The sequence below is a fragment of the Strix aluco genome, chromosome 3 (genome assembly GCF_031877795.1).
Source record: "Strix aluco isolate bStrAlu1 chromosome 3, bStrAlu1.hap1, whole genome shotgun sequence".
NCBI lineage: Eukaryota > Metazoa > Chordata > Aves > Strigiformes > Strigidae > Strix > Strix aluco.
In genome coordinates this window covers 93,725,997-93,752,022 of record NC_133933.1, presented here as the reverse complement: position 1 = coordinate 93,752,022, position 26,026 = coordinate 93,725,997, and the positions used below count along the sequence as shown (strand labels likewise).

The window sequence follows — 26,026 nt, the reverse complement described above, 5'->3', positions numbered from 1 at the left end:
GAGCATGATTTAATCATTTCAGTGTTTTGTTGTTTATAAAGTACTTTGAAGCAGTCCTTGGCATTCAGTACTGCTTCGTCACTTCATTTTGTTACTAAATCAAGATCTCTAGTCACCTCATACCAGAAAGACTTTAAATGTACTAAACTGTATGAAACATTTTCTCCTCCTTTCATCCTGCCATAAGACAAACCACAGCACAAACAATTCCTGTAGCATCGTAGCTGTGCTAACACTCAATAAGCTGTTGAATGATACCTCATAGGAGAGAAACCAGGACCAGGAACTTTCACAGTTCTAATATTGTTCTAGTTTAAGGAGATGAAGAGTTTTAATGAAGCTTCCTAAGGTGTTATAGGTCAAACTAATGAATTCTCCTTTCCCCCTCCCCACTTCACTTATGGCTTTGAGCTCAGTCTGACTTTGTATGGATCTCTCCTGTACTGCTTAAGTACCAGCAGAAGTTACTGCCACGTGCAGCAGCCTGAGCAAGTGTCAAGACCTACATCCATTTTCCCCCCTCTCTAAGTATATTATTGTGCTCAACATCTCAATGATCATGAAACTGGCAACAAGATATTTACTTTGATCAAGGTGTTTATTGCATCTCAGAGGGCACACATGCACTGGGGGTTTTTGTTCTGTTTTTTGTTTGGTTGTTCGTTTGGGTTTTTTTTAAACTGAAATACAAAGAAGAGCCATTTTGAAATTAGCTTTTTATAGAACTTTCCCATTACGGTGTATGTTATCCCCACAGCAAATTCAGATACAACCACTTTTAATGGTACCATACATTGATTAAATAGTTAATTTGAAAGACTTTAGGTTAACATCTTTCCAATCCAGTATGTTTTTACAGAGAACTGCCAAGCCACTTGTAACACTGATCAACAGTGACCTCATTGAAGAGTCAAGATCTTACGCCAAGCCATCAGCAGAAACAGTATGAGAACAAATAAAAATTAAAGAAACACAGTATGTACAGTAAAGGGCATGGATCTCTGGATCAGAATTAAATCTAATCACCAATAGTACAAAAGCTACTCACAGCGCATTCGGGGCAATGGAGAAAACACTAGCCTAAGGCATACACAGGTAAGCACTAAATTAAGAGATGTACGTAAGAACTGAACAGAGATGAGTAACATCACTTGTAATGTTCTGACTACAGATATACCAAAGAGTGCTCTCATATTTCAAGTTCCTTAATGCCAGCACAACTATAGTTGCTTTTTCCAACTACATGGAGAAAAACTGACCCTTTACTTATTTTCAGTGCATTTAGCAAGAACCGATAAATATGCCAATTTTAAGTGCAAAAACTTAAATAATTAAAATAGATTTAAAAATAAAACCAGCAATAAATATGGTATTCTTTCAGATATGATTTTTCATTCTTGGTAGATCATCGAAAAAGTATTTGTTACGGAAGTTTATCTTTATATTACTTTAAATTATCTTAACATATACAGTGCCACAAAAATAAAACCTTTTTTCACAACAATTGAGATTCCTGTGACTGGAAAAGAAAAACAAAACATGTATTTCACACAATTTCATAAGTATTTTTCTTACTATCTGGTATTATCACACTATGTTTCATAACAGATAAAGGAGAAATTGAGTCCTAGGGAAATTTTAGGTGTCCTCAAAAAGTTATATACATTGAAACCTTCAAAAACCACAGACATCGCTCCAAATGGCTCACCAAACAACAGCTGCATAATCTGTCCCCATAGGATAGGTTCAGAAAAGCACTAGAAGGCATCAGAAACATACATCCATTGTTTAAATTGTAAAACACAAATAACCCAAGTACACAAATTTCGAGAGAGTAGGGATAACAGCTAAGGTAGTACACATTCCTAATGTTCACTTTCACAGCTGTGCTACACGTTTCAGGAGGAGGAGAAAGTCTGAGTAAGCGCTGGGTTTGGTACTGGTGGCTCACTTTGAAACTCTGAGCATCCATTTGTAGATTCCAAACTCACGTGTTTATCATCCAGTCAGAAAAACTGCAGCTGTGAATATAGAAAAGTAGTAGATGAAAACTGGAACAAGTTAGATAAAGCATGTTCTAGAAAGAGCACCAAATTTGCTCATCACCTCACACCTCAAAGGAGTTATGAGTTTTTAATGAAGCAGCAGTCTTTCCACAGACAGTTACAAATCTGTCTACTATAAACCCAAGTTGAAAGCAGCGAGTCCCAGCAATGAAGGTGCATCTCCACTCTTGGCCATCTCCCCCAAGTGCCAGGTACACCTCCCCGGGGCTAGAATTTGGAGAAGGGGAAGTGGGACTGGGTGGTGCCTGCTAAGACCAGCCTGATCCCACCCACTGCTCCTAAATCCAGTGCAGAGGGGGCTTAGAACAAGTCTTAGAATTAAGTTATAAGAAAACTGACTTATGAAGAACACTTTAAAGACATGTAATGATTGTCCTCTCCTCACCTGGTGAATTATTCTAGTCTTAATTATAAAGGGCCTACCTTACTTCTGCATTACTATTTTTTAATTGCATTAAGTGTTTAATCTGGTATTTCTGCTTGGCCCTCTTCGCATCCTTCTCCAAAACCCTCACTGTAATGTTTTTGACTTTCTTTCCTTCCATTCTGCTGTACTGTTTTTTTGCTTCTCCTCCATTTTTTCTCTTTATTTACTCCTCTGTTCTTCCCCACTGTTGTTCTACATGGCACTGCTCAGGACCTCATGCCTTAGCATTCAGAAAAGCAATGCCTTGAAAAATTGTATGGTGCGGGAGGACATTAGCTGGCAGCAGCTGAGAGATGCAAACAACCTTCCCTTGATGATCAGGATATGTTAAGTTTTGCCACTTTTGATCCCTTCACACCTATGATACCAAATCTGTTTCCACACCCACAAGACTGGAACAAGCCTCTTCAGCACTGTTTTGCCCCCAGTGTTTGTAGCCTGTTATGATTCTATTTGTTTCAGTATTAATTTCAGGGAAAAAAAAACAAACAAAAAAACACGAACCCTTGGATTGAAGGGAAACAAGGCAATAATGGAAGTTATAGATTGAAGATAACTTCTCCTGGCACTCACTTTTGGCAAAAAAAAAATTGGCCAGAAGTCAAGCTTTCAGGCTAAAATTAAGAGTGTGGACAGAGAATTTGGTTTTCTGTTTAAACTACCACATTATCAGTGCATGTTTCTACCTATCTCTGAAGCTACAATTTTATCAGTCATATTTCAAACTACCAGCCTAATCAACATCTGTGTGCCAGACACGTACCACAAGCGTAACATGCTTAGGCAGGCAATCACAGAATACCTTATTGTTTACAAGAAATCCTTGATGTTAAGATCCGCTAATGGGTCCTTTGTTGGAGGTTTCTTGGGACTCTGAGTAGCAGGAGTTGGGCTTGGAGAAAGCTAACAGAGCCAGCCAGGAAGGCAGAAAAAAAACAAAGCAGACAAGGATACACAAGCATTAGGTAGATATAGCTGGTTCTCACACAAGCACATTGCAAACACACAAAGTTCTCATTTTCCTGCAAGTTCAGCATGTTGCTATTCTGGTCAAGCATCGTTTAGACTCCAACCTTACTACAGGGTTAACAATGTTTGGCTTGTTTAATGGATAAGGCTGTAGACACTGCATATCCTAATTAGTGCACCTTCAAACCACTCTCCCTGTAAGACACAATGGTGTTAGGATCAACCCAGACAGAAGTTAAGCAATTGTTAGATGTTAAACACCAAGGTGCAGAACAAGCAGAATGCATGCTGCAGAGTTAAGTCTGAAAACCCCAGCAACTGGCATTTACAGAATCACAGAATCATCTAGGTTGGAAAAGACCTTGAAGATCATCTAGTCCAACTGTTAACCTAGCACTGACAGTTCCCAACTACACCATATCCCTCAGCGCTATGTCAACCCAACTCTTAAACACCTCCAGGAATGGGAACTCCACCACTGCCCTGGGCAGTCCATTCCAACGCCTAACAACCCGTTCTGTAAAGAAATACTTCCTGATATCCAGTCTAAACCTTCCCTGGTTCAACTTGAGGCCATTACCTCTTGTCCTATCGCTTGTTACTTGGTTAAGGAGACTCATCCCCAGCTCTCTGCAACCTCCTTTCAGGTAGTTGTAGAGGGCGATGAGGTCTCCCCTCAGCCTCCTCTTCTCCAGACTAAACAACCCCAGTTCCCTCAGCCGCTCCTCGTACGACATGTGCTCCAGACCCTTCACCAGCTTCGTTGCCCTTCTCTGGACACGCTCGAGTAATTCAATGTCCTTTTTGTAGTGAGGGGCCCAAAGTACAAGTTGTTCTACATTGGTACTGCAAATAAGAGTCCAAAGTGTACTGCAGACATGACTATATTATACTCTGTTCCTCCTCTGGAAGGTATAAAGATCATCAGTTATTCTACAGAAAATGTCAGTTTTTCAGGTTTCATGAAACTCTCCTCACTAGGGAGCCAAATGATTCTCCCATCCTGTCCTTACATCTCCCCATCCCTACCTTACTCAGAGCACTAGAGGTATTTTATATGTAGCCCTGGCACCTTGATGACTACCCTTCTCAGGGAAAAAAATTGTTGGTAATAAAAATTCTTGATAATATAAGTGCAGAGACAGTTTTAAAGTGGGAGGAAAAGCAAGACCAAGAAGTTATATATGAAATGCAGAGCTCCAATACCTACAACCTACCTTCTCACTTAGAGCAGATTCAAGTTCTTCCCATTTCTACACAGAAAACCCAGAAAAATTTCAACAGGAATGTGCTTCCCTACTTCAAAAGTGTGGTTTGCTACAGGTTGATTGCTTAATATTTGCAAAAAAGGGAGGTGGCTCAGTTTCAAGTGTTACAAGTCAGATTTATAGTTGCAGCATCAACTTCCATCTCTCACCCTATTTGAAAGGCAAGATGGACTTCTGACTTACAAAGAAGCAAAATACTACAGCTAAGTCATTCCCTGCCTCTCCTCTGTAAGGGCTCTTTCCTTTTCAGAGTTATTACAAACTAAACTCTACTTTGAAAAAATAGCCTGGAACAGGTATTATGACTTATGTTGCATCACCTAGTGGCTATGAGCTAAAAGCTTTGCATCAGAGTGGGTACAGAGTGCTGCACTTCCGAACTTATTAGCTTCAAGTTAAAAAGAATCCTTAGGAAACTACAAGAAGCAGCTGATACCACCCAGTTCAACAGGAAGGATGGCATGCCTCCATTCACTCAACCTGCTTCATCACTAATTAATCCATTAGGGTTTTTTTTCATCATGTTAAAGAAAGGACTCATACCCACAGCAACCAGTAACTTATGACACAATGTTTCCTGGTTATTTTTGATTAGTATAGAATTAAAAATAGATTTGCTTTGGTTTTAGGTGGCCAAACTTATGTCCCCTTTATATCTAAGTATGTTATTGTCACAAAGTCAGACTCAGTAAATATAGTTTAAAAACATGAAAAATGAAGCAGTGTCATTACAAAAGAATACAGAGTGACTGAATATTAAGATTATTCATTTGCAGTCCTCCACCTTAATGTAAATTAGAAGAAAAACTTTACTCCACAGTATATAAATTTGTGCATTGCTATGAGAAGTGTGCATCCTGAGCACTCCAATGTTACATACACTATGGTAATTCATAATTGAATGCAGTTGCTTTTGCACTGAAAGAAATCCAGCAAGCTACCAGCCTGAAACAGATAAAGTTGTGTTTTCTGAGAAACAGCTGTCATCCAAGAACAGGAGACCTTAACTTGTCCATAAGCAGAAGGTCAGTTTTCTGAGGAATCTCTTGGTAGGCTGGGAGGGAAGATACTGAGTGCAGCTCTAGTAAATTTTGACAAGCTCTGAACATAATAGGAATGTCCATCAGCTCCACTTTGAGCTTTACTCAAATATCCCCCAAAACCAGGTCCTGGACGTAGTTAGTTGTAGGAGACTTCAAACCTGTCCCACTGGTCTCATACAAGCGAACTGAAAAAAAATCAAGGTGGTCCCTGTGATCTGTTGCAAGTTAGACAGCCGATAGTATAAAAAAAAAAATCCCATTTACAGACCTACAGCTAGAATTGAACTGAGATAATGCATACACACAAGCTACTTTCTAGAGAAATGAAGAGCAATTAAACATTCATGTGGCAGTAACACTAACCTGTACACCAGGGCCAGTGGCAGCTCCAAACGGTGGCCTCATCATAGGCTGCCCGTACATAACTGGCTGCTGGGGCATCATGGGTACGCCTGCGCCTGCTGGGGGCTGTAATTTGACACACTGTGAGTAGGCTTCTGGGTGAAGGAAGGAGAACACTGTATTGAAAGAGACTCACCATCCCAAATGCTGCTCCTGGCTGTGGGACAGGTGGAGTACCTCCTGTGGCAGGAACAGCACTTGCTGGAGGAACAGCTCCTGTCTAAAAATTTTTTTTAAAAAAATAAAAAATGCAAGAATCTCTGTAACACAACTATCTGGAAACCACAAGGAGTCTTCAGCATTCTCAAAGTTGTTCTGGAAAGTAGGACTATTATGTAGCAGATAATACATAACCTCAAAGCCACAATGCTTCAAAGAATGAGAGTTGAGTGAGTCCTTATGCTGATGCTCAGCTTGCTTTTTTGTAAGAAAGCAAGGGTGACAGACTCCATTCTCTTCATGAATGGAATCTATTTACTGAATACAACTCAAAATAGTCTGGAAGATACGTACTTTCCTCCTTCTACAGCATAAGACAGCATCCCAATTTCATAACTGATAGCCAATATACTATAGCATTTGTAGTACTGTATTTTAGTAAAAGCTTAAGCAGATTGTAAAGCTAAGGGAAATAACTGCTATAATTATTTTCCAACTGAAAAAAAATAGTATTTTTATGCAGTAAGATTCATTTAAGTTAAAGAATAACTTCACACACTTCAGTCACAATCACAACCATTACATACTTTACTAATGAGAGTTTAGTTTATCTTGTTATGCTTTTCATTCATATGCTTAACTTGTTATGATTTTCATTCAAATAACACAAGGGAAAAAACGGTGATCTTTCATCAGGATTCAGGAAGAGAGAACTGTTAGTTTAGTAGGCTGACTGGATATACAGCACAAAAGAATCCCTGGACAAGGCCACCCCACTTACCTAGCAGAACCTACACATCACACCTTTTGGTTCCCTTGTCTATAACCTCCCATGCATGGTCAACTTGAAAGCATCCAAGTCTCTCCTCTTCACAGAAGTATAGACAATCCAAATTATTAACAACTCTGAAGACAGGCAGGAAGCATTCAAGGAAAGGATTTAAAAATGGTAATAGGATTTTCAGGAATCTCTTCACTGCTGTTGTACAGCCTAAGTATATTGGCACAATTTCTCAAGCTATTACAGAAGCTGTAGGGTCATGCCTGAGCCTCCACATCCTTACCACTTATCCTGAGTCGGTTATATCCCACCGCACTTGGAGGGCAGCTAGCACACTCTCAGTTCAAAGGACAGTGTGTCTCTGGATATATGTTGGAATTACTCAGTGCACAGTCCACTTCTCTGAATGCCACATTTAGTGCCCTTGGTTGATCCTTACTTCCAGACTAAAATATGCCAGTTTCTTAGGAAACTGAAGACAAATGAAGATAACCTATTCCAGATTCATTTATCAACAAATGCCCTACAGTTTCTGGCTAATAATTACAAACCTGTTTTTCAGTCTGAAAGTTTTCTGGGGAGCATTTCAATTAAAAGCTATACTGCACTAGCAGCACAGCTGTCCCCAAACTAAAACCAACATCTGGACGCTCAGGTGTGGAAAGCAAGGAATAGAAAGACACAGATTAATGACATCAGATACATCAGATGTAGTGATCTGACTGCAGCCGCAGGAACACACGGTAGCTCAAAATCCAGTTAGGCAGATGCCAAGAGAATGGCCACACAAACTGAATCTACTTTTGCCTCAAAGCACTAGGGTCACTCAAGGGAATGGGCTTTCAGGAAATTCTGCTGATTTTAATACAGAAGGTGAAAGCTCACTAGGAAGGGAAGAAGTGACGAAAACTCAAGTGGTTCAACAGTGACGTGAAGGAAAACTTCATTTTGGTCTCCAAATTTATTTTTCCTGCAGATCTGTTTTTCTTTGGTTTCAAAATGCATTGGGTTTGTGTGGCAAGGTTTTGGTAGTTAGGGGGGGCTACAGGGGTGGCTTCTGTGAGAAGCTGCTAGAAGCTTCCCCCATGTCTGATAGAGCCAATGCCAGCCAGCTCCAAGATGGCCCATCACTGGCCAAGGCTGAGCCCATCAGCAACAGTGCCTCTGTGATAACATATTTAAGAAAGGGAAAAAAAACCCGAATTGAGCAATTGTAGCCAGAGAGAGAAGTGAGAATATGTGAAAGAAACAACTCTGCAGACACCAAGGTCAGTGAAGGAGGGGGAGGAGGTGCTCCAGGTGCCAGAGCAGAGATTCCTCTGCAGCCCGTGGTGAAGACCATGATAAGGCAGGCTGTGCCCCTGCAGCCCATGGAGGTCCACAGTGGAGCAGATATCCACCTGCAGCCCGTGGAGGACCCTACGCTGGAGCAGGTGGATGGCTGAAGGAGACTGTGACCGTGTGGGAAGCCCATGCTGGAGCAGGTTCCTGGCAGGACCTGTGGACCCATGGAGAGCAGATCCCACGCTGGAGCAGGTTTGCTGGTAGGTCTGTGACCCTGTGGGGGATCCATGCTGAAGCAGTTCATGAAGAACTGCAGCCTGTGGGAAGGACTCCCATTGGAGAAGTTTGTGGAGGACCATCTCCTGTGGGAGGGACCCCATGCTGGAGCAGGGGAAGAGTGTGAGGAGTCCTCCCCCTGAGGAGCAAGAACAGCAGAAACAAGTGATGAACTGTCTGCAACCCCCATTCCCCATCCCCCTGTGGTGCTTCGGGTGGGAGGAGGTAGAGAAAATCAGGAGTGAAGTTAAGCCCAGGAAGAGGGAGGTGTGGGGGGAAGGTGTTTTAAGTCTTGTTTTATTTCTCATTACCCTACTCTGATTTAATTGGCAATAAATTAATTTTCCCCAAGTTGAGCCTGTTTTGCCCATGATGGTAATTGCTGAGTTCTCTCCCTGTCCTTACCTTGACCCACGAGCCTTTCGTTATATTTTCTCTCTCCTGTCCAGCTGAGGAGGGGGAGTGATAAAGGGGCTTTGGTAGGCACCTGGCATCCAGTCAGGGTCAACTGACCACACACAAAATATCTAAGTGCATGAATTTGAAAAAATATATACAGCACCCATGTTTCATGAAATGCTATCAAAGCTACTCAGCTTTCCAGAAAGGCTAGTTACTTATCAGATGGTAAAACTACTACAGGATCAGGCTGATGTTACAGAAGTCAGAAATTTCAGGTAGTACAAGTCATCAGATAGTTCACGTCCAAGTAAAGCAAAGACGGTTTGAAGCCATTATTTTCAAGCTTACAGCACAGAAATGGTTAATCAGTACTACCATATTCAACACATGGCCTGAGAATTGACTGCTGGACACACAGTCCAAGAGCAGCCATGTTAGGCAGCTTCTAGCTAGTTTTAAGCCAGCAGTAATAACTGTAGTGCAGGGGAGGTGCTGTTAGTACCTGTGTGTTTAGTAAGTACATACAATGAGAGATCAAAAAAAATTCACTTACACTGTATAGTATTGCCCAGCCTTTCTATTAAGAAAAAAGTTGACGTTACAACTAATACATTCAATGAAGTACCAAGTTCAGTCAATTCTTGTATCTTCTATATGGTTAAAGAATAAGCTGGAACATGCTTAGAGTCAAATTAGCATCTGGCTGGGGCAACATGGAACTGAACAGGTCATGCTCCCCCTTGACAGTCCTTTCCTTCCCAAACTAACTTTTTTCAAATGGAGGCTGTTTTATGCCATGTGTGACTTTGATGAGATGAGGTATGACCTCTCTTCAGATTACTCTTGCAGCTTACTCATGAGCAAGTTGCTCTTGTGTCAAATTTAGATTTTTAGCTCAATTCAACCCTATTCTTTCAAAGTTAGTGCCTCCTGATACATTTTACAGGGCAATCTTAACTTTTCCAGGGACTGCTTTGCTCTGCTAAACAAGCCACCCACTTCTAATCTAACAACAATCACCTGATCAGTGTGAATACTGCGTAGTCTTTTTATCTACTTCATTCTGGAAAGCTTGAGAAAAATTTATTTTCTCTCCTTCCTTCAGCTTTGGATCAATACCGTTGTCTTTTAGGCAATCAACCTGGGCCTGGTGCTGGCAAGACCTATATGCCTAACCACACACTTGGAAATGCCCACAGGTATTAAGTGTACATGTAAAGTAACATCTTGATACATATGTTAGTGTATTTGCATTGATCTGGACTCAATGATTTATTTATGCCAGCTGTAAATCTGGTCTTAAAGATGTGACTTGAAACAATCATATCATTTATACAGAAGCAAACTCTTTAGCTCAAGTAGACAGCAGCGGTGCCTACACGTATGCTGCCATAGTCTCACAAAATATTGATGTTTCAACACCAGTGGTATCGATGGATAAACAACTTACCAATGGACCACTTGGGACACCACCAGTTGACCATGTTGCAGGCGCTACTTTTGGCTGCCAGTTGGCTCCTCCTGTTAACTTTTTCTCTCCAGCATTCCACTGAAGGTCTCCCCTAACAGGGAGAGAGACAGAGCTACTATTTACATACCCTCACACTGAAAATGAAAACCAGTTGCAGTATACACTAACATTAGACTTGCAGCTATATTAGTTTATGGTGTATGCAGTTTAAGTTATTAACAGAAAGATACACTTTTCGTGTCACTCAGTTTCAAAGGTTTGTTAGCAATAGACACCAGTACACTCTATACTGAAATCAGTTACATGGTTATGGCCTTTGTGGTGAGGATTAAAGAGAAGTTTTACTTAGTATTGACTGAAGGTAACATATTATTGCATATACCCTTGCAAGTTAGGGAGACTGCTACTGCCTATTCTACTGGGGCCAGGCAGTAGAGCTGCCTCCTAGAAGTCTTTGAAAGGTCATTGCATTGCTGGAAATCTTGCTCAGACAGCTGAAGGAGGAAAGCATTCAGTTCTGAAAAAAGTTGATAAATACAAGAGAAACAAATCATTCATAGAATAAAAGGGCTATTGCAAAACAAGGTTTTGTTAGAGGCTGCTTCATCCAGAATAAGATACACCATTTGAATGAATAGATTGAAGGAAGCTAAGTTTGGGGGATAAACCTCATGACGTGTTTATACATATCCCTCCTATCAACTTCACAGAAGCACAAAACATTCTGAAGTACACACATCATAAACTGGTTTTGCATTCAGAGGAAGACTCAGCTCAGAAGCAAGCAATCAGAATAAGAAAATACATTCAAAAATAAATTAAATGCTGTAAATATTTCCTCTTGCAAAAAGAAGCTTTTCACTGCATGGAATGAACTTCTTTTCTATTTTACAAGTATTCCAATGCCTACATGATAAGCACATCCAGCGTCTGTAAAAAGATAACAAAACTATTAGCCTAGATTACTGAGGGGAGCTATACAAGTTGTTATCTGGAGAATTTGTTCATTTTAAGTTATTTGGAAATCAGCTATCCAATACGAAGACAGTAATTTACAGAAAAAAATTCTAAGACTCATATTAAAGGCAGCAAGTTTAAAAACTATGTCAGGAACATTTAACCTTAATTGTTCAGTGAACCTGTACAGAATAGAACACTTTATCCTGAATTTTTCTGAACCGATTTTCTTGGGGGGAGGGGGCACATACATAACCATTAATTGATTCTTAATAAACACTGAAATAAATGTAAGACTATACAGCAGAATTGAAATTATTTTTTTTAAACGAAGTTGAACTTACTTTTTTGAAGTGGTACCAGAAATTCCAAGATCTGAAAATTGTAAGAAAAAAAGGAAAAACCAGATGTCATGTGTTTAGTAAATTAAAGCATGTCAAAGTAATAGCTCACATTTCATTGCACATGGGCTTATAGAGAGTAATACATATTTTGTTGTCTTCATTTAGACAGCATCAGAGGACTGGCCACATCTACTCCTTCTTTAGGACAAACTTTTGACAAACCCTGCAGAGGTCTTTTACTTGAGGAAGCCACTTTGCTCTGTAAGCAAACCAAAGTAACAATATATTTAGGTCTACAAAATGCTAAGTTATTTGAGAGCACCAAACTATTTACCATGAATGACTACACTAGTTTCTGTTCCTCATTACACATACGGAAATAAAAAGTTATTTTTCACATACACATAAATCTGAATGGTACCTGGAAGTTTTGCACTGTTTTATCTGCTCTATCATACACTGAAACTCCAAGTAATTTCATTAATTACTCTTTGGAAGAAGTTTTAAGCTAAGTTTTAAAAAATACTCTTTTCACATGACCAATACAAGTCCTGTAAGTCACAAATTACTATGTTTGATTTTTCTCCCCCAAACTTGGATATACCAAATGAGTTGCAGAAGAGATTTCAAGTGATTAAGAGTCCTGCTGACTTCTAAGCATGGTAGATTCCCTCACACCTAACAGAAGAGTATGCATCATAAGGTCAGTTATATCTTTGCGGTGGTGCATTTACATATACTAATGCAGTATTCCATTTACACAATCCTCCAAAGTACACCTTCAGTAGTATTACACCTTCGGCTAGGTGGACCTCAAGTTTTCTGCAGGGCTGCAGCTACTGATCTCTGGCTATAAAGGCTCTAGCCCTTTTCCTACTATAGGAAAGAGAACATTTTTTAGTTTAGCATTTCAAGAATATGTTTTGGAAAGTTCACTGTCTGAGAAAAGGTGTGTTCTTGGCTGTTGTGCACTCCTCGCCCCACTGCTACTCCTCTCATTAAGCAAGAAGTCAGCTATTTTTGTCCACCAGCTTTTCTTCCTAAATTCCACAGATGCTTTGGACAATTTTCATCTTTCCATCTGTTATTACACAAGGGCACATCCATTAAAAGTCTGATGTGCCCCTGAATGTACCTGGGACATTCACACATTGCAAATCATACCTACCAAACAGATCCCATTATGTGGCTCAGATCCTGGGCAAAAAGAGGGACAAAGTACAAACCCTGACTACCAGCTGTCTGAATCAGGCCTTATTCCTGCCTATAGCTTCCCCAATCTCCCAGGAAAACAGGAGGACACTGAAGCAAGCTAAAATAGACAGGTATTTGGCTCTGTGGAAATACCATAGCTGTATGCACACCACTTAAAACCAAAATTTGTCACTTACTGCCTACTAAGTTTGCAAGAGATGAATCAAGATCACTTCCGAGGCCTTTGCTTGCTGCTGAAGCAGGGACTGTTGCTGTGGCTGAAGGAGCTATAGACTGACCAGAAGGAACCATAGTTGGCATAAGAAGATCACCTAAGCCATCAAATACTGGAAGTGAAAGGAAAGTGGGTTAGAACAGCAGCCATGGTAAGAAAAACACTACCTGCCACTTTGCTCTTGCTCCAACAAATATAGCACAGACAACCACGTCACAGGTCTTAACAAAACACCATTTGACATTAAAAGTAATGCCAACAAGGGCATGCATGTTATTTTACTAGACACTGAATGTACAGTAATCCTGAAAGAGCTATACCGATGAGAACTAATATGAGAGGACATGCCTAGAAGGACTTTAATTGGAGAGTTGAATCTACATAGATACAGCACCACTTCCACATGACACTGTTTTTCTTATAGCCATCCTTAGAGAGATGTCAGATGCATACACATTTGTCAGGAGATATTAATTTAAAGGGTTTTAAAATTAACATCTTGCAGCAAACACTGGTCAGAATTACTGTGGCAAAGGCAGTCTTATACCTTGACATCTTACAGCAACAGGATTGAAAGTCTCAAGATGTTACTATTTACTTGCAAGCAGCAGGGCATCAGGGAAACCTACTAACATCTTATGAGATCAGAAGGAACCAGAACAATCCACACTGACAGAGCTAGCTTCCTTAATCCAGCCATCTAACTCAGAAGTTCATTTTTTAGATCCATTGAAGTCAAACCGGCGGTACATCTCATGCCAGCATTCTATCTTCTGATCTGTATTTGAGGTACGTGCTAATGTTAAGTCAACAGGAAGGGGTAGCATGTGCACTGGCAAGCAATCAAATATCCAAGCAGCAGTACTACTTCAACCTTTTTTTCTTGTACAGTTGCAGAACTCACCAATTTTAAGTTTGTAGCAAGGACCCAGCATGGAAAATATAGAATGGAAGAGATACAAACAAAATGATAGCAGTGACGAAAGTTTAAGCTTATAGTCAGGCAAAGAACACGACCTCAGTCTCCATTTTGTGTACCTTTAGGTGCCATGCAAGCTCAAGAACAGCAGCAGCAGGAAGATGACTTGCCTACATACTTGATTTACAGAACAGTGTCTTTCTTGCATAATTCCTGATTCATGCAATCAAGCACATGCAAGGATGTTGTTCACACTAGTTTGATTTTTACTGACACGGTAGAATAAAAAATGGGTACAGAGAGCTCTTGGGCGCACACCAGCCTAACCACCACCCTGAGTTCTTCCAGTAGAGAAGGTGTCATGTCCCACTCAGACAAGGTGGGGGATGTGACAGAAGGAACAGGGAAATCACTGATATTGCTTGTGTTCAGAGCCTGAATGTGTCATTAATTCATCTAACACATAAAACACATTAGAAAATACACAGGAAGAAACCCTGTGGCTCACCTGATGCATCAAACGAACTGCCAGTCGTTGGAGTTGTTGTTCCAAAAGCTGCATCAAAGTTAGGCTGTAGTAAGCTGGTTTGAGCTGGAGTGACTGGGGACGGTGATGGGGAGGGAGCAATAAAAGAACCTCCAAAGCCTTGAAAAAGCCACATAAGAGAGGTGTGGACATTAGAATCAGTCTTGTTGGGCTGTGTTTAACAAAAACTCAATCTACAGAAGGCAGAATGATAGAGACAATTCTTACTAGATCATTGTAAATAACTCAGTACTACACAAGCATACTTGGCATGCCAGGTATGACCCAGGAAATTTAAGATTTTGTGAGAGTCACCAATAAAGACTTTAATGTTTGTTATTTAGATTTCTGCAGAGGCAGACCAACAGAGTAGAGAACATAATTCTTCCAGTACTACACACTATCATTCTAGGTAAGTAATCTCACAGGCAGAATACAACAAACAAGGATTAGTTCAGAAAAAGAGAAAGAGAGGACTAACTCAAGAAAAGCATATGATCACCAACTACTCTGGAATCTCAATTCAGAAGGCAGCATTTTACTAATCCAGTTTAGCCTCTCTCACCATCTTAAAACATCCTGGTCTCCCTCATCAAGATGTCTTCAAGCTGCTGCCTCTTCCACTCACATGCCAAAGCAGGATCAACAGCATCCACAGTGAATTGCTTGTAGGCTAGAGAATCTCCATGAGTAGGGTTTATTTATATAAATATAGGGTTTATAATATATACATTAACCTTAGTCATGGAGATTCTCCAGCCTGTAAGCAATGCACTCCCATGCTTGACTATTCTTAAAATCCCTCCCTTGCCGTCTATATAATTTGATACCCCTTGCAATTTAAGCTTATTTGTATTATCTACAGACTCTAGAAACTGATTAAATATGCAAAGACTCCATCAAAATGAGAACAGACATATGACACTTTCTCAATTCTCTTTAGTCTACAAGCCATTCCTCTTATTCAATCGCTTCTTGACAGTTATGTCCAAGACCTCTATACTACATCTTCAGTCTCTCAGCCTTGTTTTTTCGCAGCTGCTCTTACATAGAAAGGATCAGATCTGATCTCAGTGCTCCAACTGTGACTACACAAATACAGCAGGAAGACTACTCTGCACAACCTGCAGGCTGCATTTTTTCCCCTGTATCAGAGTAGGAAGTGTATTAGTTTGCCACAGCTGAGCACAAGACAGTGATAAGCCAGCACTCTACCACTGCCTTTAGTTTCTTTTCAGGGAACGTCCTGCCTTACAGTCCACTGTCTTTATTTGTCCAGCTAATCACTGCTGCCTATGGACAGAAACTTGAACATTTACTTATTTGAAATTTCTCCTTTAGACAATTTTCTCCAATTTGTAGAGACCATTTTAAGTCCTATTCTCATCCAAAGTAAATACAGATCTTTTCATGTGGGTGGAATCTGAAAAATTAAACATGCTACTCCAAAGGTCACATTGTTGACATTAAGTACCGAATACAACTTGTCAATTTAGAAGAGATCTTCTATTTACATTAAACCCTAATTACTACCTTCTGTCTTTTTACTGAGATAGTTTGTACCACTCTTGTTTAATCAGTCAACTAATTCCTTTCTTCTTCTTCCTTCAGCTTTCTTTAGTTACCAGTTCAGTGGGAAGTCAGCTTTTTAAAAATGGGAAAATAAAGAAAATTCTGAAGATTTTCTAACCACTTTTTTTATCCAAACTGCTTTTCATGGTCACAGGGTATAGAGATTACAGCACATTATGCAGACGTCTTACAAGCAGTGACAAGAGCACATTTTCCAGCTATGAAATCAAGCATCTGCAAGAATTTAACTATGAGAGGGGTTAGAGCTCAACAAAGAACTTGTGCTCAAGTTGTGAGCATCAATTGTATCAAATGTTACCGAGACATCTCAGACACTCTCCCCAAAAACTTTGCTTTCACAGAGAACAAAGTAAGACTAAACACCAAACAAATGTTGAAAGAATAAGAGAAATTTATACACATACGCTTGATGCAAGCATAAGACTTATTTACACATCAAATGTATATTTTAGAAGAGAAGTGAGTTAGCAGTAGCTAACTGTATTCAAACCAAAACCCTCAGTAGGGAAACAAGAATGCTGTGCCATCAATGGGTCCTGGGCACCAGGCCAACAACTTGCTGTACCACCAGCAGACAGGCTTTTGTTGTGGAACTGGACTATATGAACAAATACACTGGCCCCAGACACAACTGAGAGAGGACAGCGAACCTGACTATGTACTACAGATCCAGGAGAATACAACCTGATTAGAAATTATTAGGAAAAAAACCTCAAATTATGTTGTTCTTCTGAAGCTTGCCAGATTGCAGGCAATGACCAAAACCAAATCATAATTTAAACTGGTCCCTTTAGATGCTACCAACCAACAGCACTGGGTGGAGCCAGGGAAGCAGGAGCAGGAAGCAGAGCAGCCTACTTTATGCAGTCTGAAGTAAAGAACATTTCAAAAGCCTGTGTGAGCTTCCCCATGTTTATTAGGCCCAGTTCAGGGTTCATCACCCAAATCCTAGCCCACAGCAAGTCACACGCTCACAGATGCCAACTCTGAATCTGGACAAATGCACTGGGATCAGAGATCAGCCCTCTACACTCCAAGGTCTGTTCCTGAAGCAGGTTTGTCACAGGATAATTTAGGTTGGAAGGGACCTCTGGAGATCAGTCAGCCCAACACCCTGCTCAAAGCCAGTCTAATCAAATCAGGTTGCCCAGAGTTTTTCCTTGACACCTTCAAGAAGAGAGACTTCACTGCCTCTCTGGGAGGCCTGTTGTCATATCTGACCATCCTCATGATAAAACTAAAAAAATTCCAGTGTTTAATGGGAATTTCCCACCCACATTGCCTTTTTTCCTGTTGCTATGCACCTCCAAGAACCACCTGCCTAGTCTTCTCCGTATCCTCCATTGAGGTAGTTTAGGTATCTATAAGGCCTCCCATTTTCCTTCTGTTCTTAAGGCTGAATGGACCCAGTTCTCAGACACTCCTCATATGTCACGTGCACCAGTCACCACCTCAGTGGCCCTTCACTGAACTCACTCTGGTACTCTTGATCACACAGATCAAGAGATTCTCTAATACATTCCAGAAGTCCCCTGGATTACCTGTGCCCAGACATACTCCCCATTGCCCTTCCAGCACATACTATGGTGGTTAAAGTTTCCCATGAGTGCCAAAGCCTGTGACAGAGAGGCTTTCTCCAGCTGCCTAAAAAAGGCTTCCTCTACTACCTCTTCCTGATCAGGTGGTCTGCAGCAGACACCTGCTAAAACATCACAAATGCTGGCCTGTTCTCTGATCATTACATACAAGCTCTGTCCTAGCTCATCACCTGTCCCAAGGCAAAGCTCCACACATTCAGCTATCTGAAAAAAAGTATTAATCTCCAAAGAATCAGACCAGAAGCAGATTGACAAGATACAGAGATGACAAAGGCAGTTGACTGCAGACATTCTGCAGAAATTCCTAAAGCACTGGAGCCATCTAAAGATCCTGTGCTCAGCTAAATCTGTTCCATTTCTTGAGTGAGAACAAGGAGCTTTGCAGCAGGGCACAACTTAATATCCATTTATAAGATTCTGTTTAGAAAGTTATGTAAACTTTTGCGAAGTCCCATAAAGTGTCTGTTTCTCCAGCTAAAGAAGAGAGTTCTCCTCAGCTTCAGGTGAAGTTTGCATGATGACTGGTTCTAATTCCATAGCATTTAGCCTTGTGCAATTTAACAGCAACATCAGGAACAGAAGCCATAAAAATACCTTAACAGATTAAGTTCCTAGCTGTCTAGGGCTTGCACAAGACCCAGAATGAGCCTGCAGAAACAGCAGCAACTGAATTAGATGTATTGTCTGGACATCCTCAACTGCCTGATTTTGAGCTTGCTTTTACTTACACATTCAAGTAAGATTTCTTGTAAGAACATGCTATTAGAGTACATACTGGGATACACATGCACACAGCTTAACTGGACAGAAAGATCTAGAAGGGAAAATGGCGAGACTATCTTATTTATCAGCATAGTTCTAGTCTTGTCTGCTGAGAGGCTTAGAAGAGCATGAAAAAAATTCTACCATATTTTCCAGTGAGTCAAGAAGAGACTAAGAACTTACTTGATAGCAGAACACTTAAGACAACAATGCATTGTAAGTATACATGCAACATTATGCATATAAACAGTACAACCAAACACTCATAAACCTTGAAGGACAAGCCTTCAGCCACCATATGAATTCTGGACACTTTTAAAACTGGATTACACTGCAGGCTATACATCTGCCATTATCTAGGGTGAACAAATGCTTAGCAATATGCTGTGATGTTTACACACTCTCTGTATCTGCCAAAAAATATTTAAATCTACTTGGAACCCTTCTGAATGTATGTTCAAAGCAAAAGTAAAATAAAATTACAAAAAAAAAAATCATCTATTCACCCCAACTGCTTCAGGACTGCTTGAGTATTTAGACTTATAGCATCTCTTATAATTTAGGTTTTGATTTAATGTGACTCATCAGATTTGGAGAGCACACTGCTGAAGTTTAAGCCATCTGGAGAGTAATGCCTATTAGGATTTAAGCTTAGTTACAGATAAGGACAAAATATTTTCTATTGTAATGTTTGCATAAGCAGAAATAGCTTCTGTGTGACATCTCTGCACCCAGTCCCCTGATAACACACACAACCACAAATGACTGGTATGTTTCAGAACTGACTAGCTAAAGCCTGATCTCCAGCATTAAGCTATCCATACACTGACTAATACCTCTTGAAGCAATATTAAAACAAAAGGTGGCTTTCTACCTTAAAATCCTGAAGCTGCCTGTACTAAAGCTTTAGCATGCATTTACGCATTATGTCCCACTTTAAGTAGTTGGCTTGGCAGCACTGGAACCGATTGAGAATGGACATACACATCATTATCTAGACTACTTCTACCTTTCTGTAGCACAACTAGGTGATGCCCACACTTAGAGCAGGTACTAGAAAATGTGTCCTCTTCTGAGATAGCTTCAGCATGCAAGCACCCACCTGTACCAACTCACAGCCCTTAGAGCAGATACCTCAGTATCTCACATTATATATTCCTCATAAAATGGAGGACCTCTCAAGAGCATATAAAGGCAAAACATACACAGGGTCGGACTTCTGACATAGCGTAAATTGGCATGAGAGACCTTCAGACATACAGACAGCAACAGATGTCAGGGCCCACCATCCTAGAGTGGTCAGCAGTTGCATAAAGGGCAGACTATCACTCCAGCTCAGAATTAAAGCCGCAAAGGTACAACACAAAGCTAACAACCACCTTTGAAGCTCATGAAGGATAACCTACCCACCCATTCTACTGACAAATTCACCTTTCAGAAACATGGGGGAAAGCAAGCCAAGTCTTCCTTAAACCAGAAGTGCATTAGTTTCCTTTAAACCTGAGGAAGACATACTGGGATCTTGTTCTCTACAAACTTCCAAGTGGGATGGGGAAGAGTTGCAACTGTTTAGCACAATCACTATAGCCACTAAAATACACGGTATAACACAAATTTTGGAGAATGGTACAAACAGAATTCAGCTGAAGCTGCTTCTCTGTAGGATGCAAAATACAATACATTTTTTCAACCTTTGAAATAGGGTGTGACAATGATGCTACATTCAGCACTAGCAGAGACCTCATCTCACTCCGTATAAGGAGACAGTCTCAATCACTTCTATGCGCTTGTGCTCAGAAAAGCGCTCTCTCATCACCCCTCTCTCCTTGGTCAAATGCAAGACTGCCACCAAGTCATTCATTCAAGCTCCTAACATTTAAGTGTGTAACATGTCTCAATTAAATCAACCAAGAAACAAAGATGAATTAGCAGTAAGAGATAAGTAGCACAGTCTGCAATACTGCTTAAGTACTGCTACAGTCTAAGAAACTTTATCTATACACTCCTATTCAGTGAACAGTACAGAAAAATAAGGCTTGTGTAAGGAGGTAGGAAAACAAAGAGCATGGGAAGAAGATAATCTAGGAAGTTAACTTGTACTTCAGTATAGTGCCTCCATTATAAATCACTGCATTTTTAATCTAAGACAACTAAAATACTAAGAAATCTTGTGAACAAGCATTTTATTCCACTGCAAAAGTCCACTTACACCCAAGGAACATAAAAAATTTCAAAGACCATTTCTTAGTTTTGCCTTAAAATAAGAAGTTTTTAGAAGTTCTTTATTACCAGCAAGTAGGTCTGCAGAAGCCGAGGAGCTAGAAGCAGCCTGGGTTGTGGGCTGGGGTTCAGAAGCACTACTTCCAAAAGCATCTAAAGGGAATTCCAGAAAGCATCAAGAAAAAGTAAAAAGAGTTCAATATTAAATGCATTCATTCATCACTTATCATAAACAAAAGATGAAAAAAGGATAACCATTTCATTCACCAGAAGAAGAAAATTAAAGTGCTTGGCCATCTTTATTGCAGAGCAGTAACATGGACACAAAGTTCAGGTGAAAAAAAGGAGGTGCAACAAACCAGAACTTGAAAGAAATCTCTTTTCCTTTAGTTGGGACTCCTCTCAGTAAACCCATACAAACAACAGCATTCTAGATGAGAGGGTTAAGACCCTTAGAGATGAATGCATCAATTAGAGTCTGGAGTAATTTCAGCCAGAACCTACTGACTCACATTAAGTCTTTTTAGAGGAATATTTCACTAATGTTTGAAAATTCACTACTTCTAAGCAACGTTCCTGTTCTACAACAGAGTTGGTTGTGCCCATCCTAATTTCCACCTTGTCAAATTCAACAAAGATCCTGCGATTCAGATACCCAGTTTGACAAGTCACCCTCAAAACTCCAGCCGCTTTGAGAAACGGAACTGAGAAACAACATGACCATGGAGAGTTGCAAAGAAAAAAAAAAAATAGCGCAATAAACTTTCATTGGATTTGAGGAAGAGCCATACATGCAATGACTGAAGGCACAATGGCAAGCATCACGACAACAGAATGACCGTACTGATAGCTTACTTGCAGTTCATTATTGTGCAATACAAAGAACTGGACATGCTAGTCTTAGCAGCAACGCTACACAGAAAAGCTGTGAGAAGGGGAAACCCGCAGCTTTAACAAAGCGCAAAGGTAATTGAGATGAAGTGATTAAACTCTGAAGTGGTGAGGAAAGAAAAATACCCACCACCAAATAGGTCAATCACACCTGAAGAATCCACCTTTGCTGGAGAGGCAGTGGGTAGAGGAGAGGGGGCTGCAAATGCATCCACTGCAGTAAGCATAGGATAAATAATATTTAGTATCAGCAAGGCAACAATGATAGCTAAATATTTCAAAGCCACATGGGCTCCACTAGTTAGAACCACAGGGTTGGTAAATTCAGGTAACAGTCTTCAGAACTGCAAACAGGAAATGTTACATTTCTCACACAGCAACTGAAAATCACCGGACTTTAAAGAAAGCATTGCTTATTAAGGATTTTCTTATGCTTAGAGGATTTAGTCTCTCAGCCACCACATTACTTACTCAACTTCAGTGTCAGCCACTTCATGGTTTGCATCTTCAGCAACTGCACATCTTGTGACCAAAGCATCAAACCCACAACTTAGTATTTCAGCTTAAAGATGTAAACTGGCAGTAAGTATTTATTTATTTATTTACTACTGGAAAAAACAACAACCCCAGGAAGTCTGTAGGATGACCTGTGAAAACAAGCACTCACCAGATAAGAGGTCAGCAGTGAGAGAACTCTCAGGCACAGGAGAAGCTCCATGAGGTGGAGATGAAAAAGCATCTTCCAGAAATGAAAGAAAAACCGAGAAGTAAGTATCACTCAAGTCAGCTTACACCATTACACAGCACCACAGCAGCAGAGTATTGGAAGAATTCTCTCTTTACCTGTACCAAAGAGATCTATGCTAGGAGTAGCATCTGGTTTAGGTGCTGCAGGTACTTCAGGAACAGACTCAAATAAATCTAAGGCCAAGAACACAACATGTCTTTAACTCATTTTTGAAAGGCAGGACTGAAAGCAGAACTTTCAAGTTTTGCACATCATATTTGGAGTTAATAGGCTCTCTGGTTTGAAAGCCTAGCACACAGCATGCATGCAACAAGGATTTGTTTGTTCTGTACTCCTGACAGATCAATCCATCAGAATCAAAGAGTTAAAAACAAAATTACCACCAAAGATATCTAGAGCAGGAGGAGCGGAGGTGGTGGTGGTAGCAGAAGTGGTGGCAGTAGTGGTAGTGGCAGTAGCTGTAGTAGCAGTAGCAGCAGCAGCAACAGCAGCAGCTGGAGAAGGAGTTGTTGCAGGAACTGGAGTGGCTGCACTAGTTGTAGGGGTAACTACAGGAACAGCAGTCTCTGTTGGCTTCATAGCAAAGAGGTCCAGCTCAGGAGCAGCCTCTGCACTACCTTCGGATGGGGCAAAGGGGTCTTGTAAAAAGGAGAGGGGAAATATATGTGTATGCATACTTAGGATCAGTGAGGGAGGAAATAAAGAACAAAGCAACTACAGGCAATGCACATACTGCAAACACACGCACGCACACTGAGGAGGTCGCTCTAACATTTAGCTTACTTATCCAGACATGTTACTTATGTTTTTCCAAAATAAAGACAATCTGAAAGACTGAGCAGTCAAGTTACTAAAGGGGAGAACTTTCAAAGGCTGTTTGACAAGGCCAAAAAAAGACAGAAATATGACAAAAGAATATTCAGTTTAGCAGGTTACTGCTTACAAAACTCAGCATTGACAGAATTGTTTATTAGCACTACCAAATAAGCACAAAGTTACTGGGACTCAGAAACAGGCAGTTTTTGTTAAGCATGCTCTTCAGCCTAAGGTTTGTTTTGACCAATTACAAACATTATGAAAATTTCAGAAAAACACACTGCCATGTAGTTTAAACAAAAAAAACCAGCAAAAGAAGAGACTATCTAATGACATAAAACCCACCATTTCCTGAACATGCATCAAGAGCTGCTGCTACAGGGGTTGGGGTAGCTGGTGCTGCTGCCCCTTCAGCTGCTGCAGGGGCTTCCCCAGGAGAAGCTGCAAAGGCATCTTGGGTGCAGTTTAAGAACAGAAATTAAAAGGAAAAGGGATAAAGAGAAGAAAAATATAGTAAAAGAACCAAGTTAAATTGCACAGGTAGATCCCCTTATACAACATGAATGTTGTTACACTGACAGCAAGACAAGTCATGCAGCACAAAATGCTTTGTCTCTCCCCCAACCCCTCACAAGCAAGTTCTAGACAGGGTTTGAGATGGAGCTTCTTGGGTTGACCGCAGGAAGTACAGTGAGCGTAAAAGGCGGCATTATTCTCATTGTATAAGGGTTCAGAGCAGCATGCTCATGTACTACCCAAAATTAACTAATGAAGAAAGAGCAGAGGTATGGCAGTAAGTTGGTGTTAATAACGACATTAAAGACTTGCATGCTCAAAGCCCGTAATACACATGATTAATCTGCAACTGTGAATTTATTTGCACAGGGCTTTGCAAATTTAAGCACCGTTATGAATAATAATCCAATTACACTGGCAGAGATCTGCATCTATCGTTTCTAGTTTTTGAGCCAAGTCAGTCATGTAACATCTGAGAAATTGAACTTACTTGTTTCTTAACAGTATTCCAATTGGATCTTTCTGAAGCCATAATCTGATGCATAGGTTATCTTTACTCAGCCTGCTTCTGACAGATCAAGAATATTCATCTTAATTACTGGCCAGTCATAGTTTGTCTCTCCTTCTTTTAGGATCACCTCTAGGCCAACCAGTCAAGTCAGGGAAAACAACTGGTTTAGGGTTTTAGAACGACTTGCTCATGAGTTTTCCTTGACTGCTTTTTTGTTTGCCACTTGGTAAGTAGTATGTTTAAATTTCAAACGATGAACTTTTATAGCATTATTTCTAGGCTTAAACCACCATCTGTAGCTCTTAATTCCATGAAGTAGTCCTAATGGACAGTGCCATTTGGACTATCCTCATAGGCAAGCATTTTCTTCACAAAAACACCCTGCAATTAAGATTAAATACTTCAAGATGCTCATAAATGCCATTTTTCTACTGCTACAAAGTTAGCAAGTTAAAAAAATAAAAATCTGTTGGGGAATACTGCAATTGCACTGACAAACTAGTACAGGAAAGAGTTTAACATGCTTTAACTTCAGTGTCAATTTTAAAATGAAAACAACCATTTTAAAAACAAGTTTGTGCCAGTTAATCTAAAAAGCTCAAAAGAACATGCACTGAAACTTCAACAGAAGAGAAGAAAGCCAAATAGTCTTGTACAATAGAATTAAAATGAGTTAGTAGCAAAAAAGGCCTGCTAGTAAGCCATTTCAAATATAATTCTATTTTTCACGTAACAGGGTTCAACAACAAAACTGGATGGCAGTTGTCCAAGTAAAAAAAAACAGTCAAACATCACATTATTTTACGTATACCAGACACCGGCATACATCGCGTACCAGAAATTCAACACAGAACTGAAGAGTTTTGAATTGTACTGCTTGAGAATATGCTATGCATATGGTCATATGTGTTGGCTTTTGCTCTATAGGGCCAGCTTTCAGATGGAGGGTCACCCTGGGGTCTTTCAGAACAGCAGAAGTCACAGACACAGAAGTCGGTCAACCCTACTACCCAGCATGAAAGGATAGACTCCAGATTTCATCTAAAGTGGGATTTCAGAATGCATAGTTAGTCACTAGTTCTACGCTGGGACCACTTCAGCCTCAGAGTAACACCTATTATTGTCCAGATTTAGACTACTGAAGTTCTGTGTGCAACACCCATAGAAATTCCCGTGGACACAAATTCCTTCCAGCACATAGATGGAAGGGAACAGCTAGCTTGGCACCATCTTTGTTATTTATTGCCACTTTTGAATAACGCTGTTGCAAGCATTATCATTTTCTTTAGCATCATACTTGGGTTAAATGGCAGGTGGAATAAACACCTAAGTTCGTAATGAAATCTAAAGGGAAAATGCCATATTAAGAACTTTAAAATAATAGTTGATCTGAGAAGTTTAAGAAACCTATATGAGCACAGAGACAAACCAATCTGAACAGGTGACCCCACAACTCACAGTTCAAACCAAGGGTTTGTTGTTTGGGGTTTTTTTTAAGCTAATACTTATCAAGCTCTCTGAAGCCTGTCAAAAGGCTCTGCTGCACCTGCACAGATGCTGTCTGCTAAAATCTAGCATGACACGCAGAAATGGAATCAATTAAATACTGCATATTTTATTAGATAAAAAAATTAGATGATTAATTTTC

At 40.2% G+C, this 26,026-nt stretch overlaps 1 protein-coding gene across 1 annotated transcript in view; it reads right to left on the bottom strand.

Annotated features, from left to right (window-relative positions):
• Positions 1–579: 579 nt before the first annotated feature.
• Positions 580–26,026, bottom strand: part of SNAP91 (synaptosome associated protein 91) — a 73,728-nt gene continuing 48,281 nt past the window's right edge. The window contains exons 17-30 of the mRNA XM_074819660.1: positions 23,697–23,804; positions 22,916–23,173; positions 22,631–22,708; positions 22,455–22,526; positions 21,918–22,001; positions 20,966–21,049; positions 14,706–14,843; positions 13,241–13,390; positions 11,850–11,880; positions 10,528–10,639; positions 6,312–6,395; positions 6,137–6,241; positions 3,296–3,396; positions 580–2,021 (exon numbers count right to left, since the gene is read on the bottom strand). Of these exons, the coding sequence (XP_074675761.1) occupies positions 3,304–3,396; positions 6,137–6,241; positions 6,312–6,395; positions 10,528–10,639; positions 11,850–11,880; positions 13,241–13,390; positions 14,706–14,843; positions 20,966–21,049; positions 21,918–22,001; positions 22,455–22,526; positions 22,631–22,708; positions 22,916–23,173; positions 23,697–23,804 (1,397 nt within the window). The 3' untranslated portion in view covers positions 580–2,021; positions 3,296–3,303. The remainder of the gene's footprint in view (positions 2,022–3,295; positions 3,397–6,136; positions 6,242–6,311; positions 6,396–10,527; positions 10,640–11,849; positions 11,881–13,240; positions 13,391–14,705; positions 14,844–20,965; positions 21,050–21,917; positions 22,002–22,454; positions 22,527–22,630; positions 22,709–22,915; positions 23,174–23,696; positions 23,805–26,026) is intronic.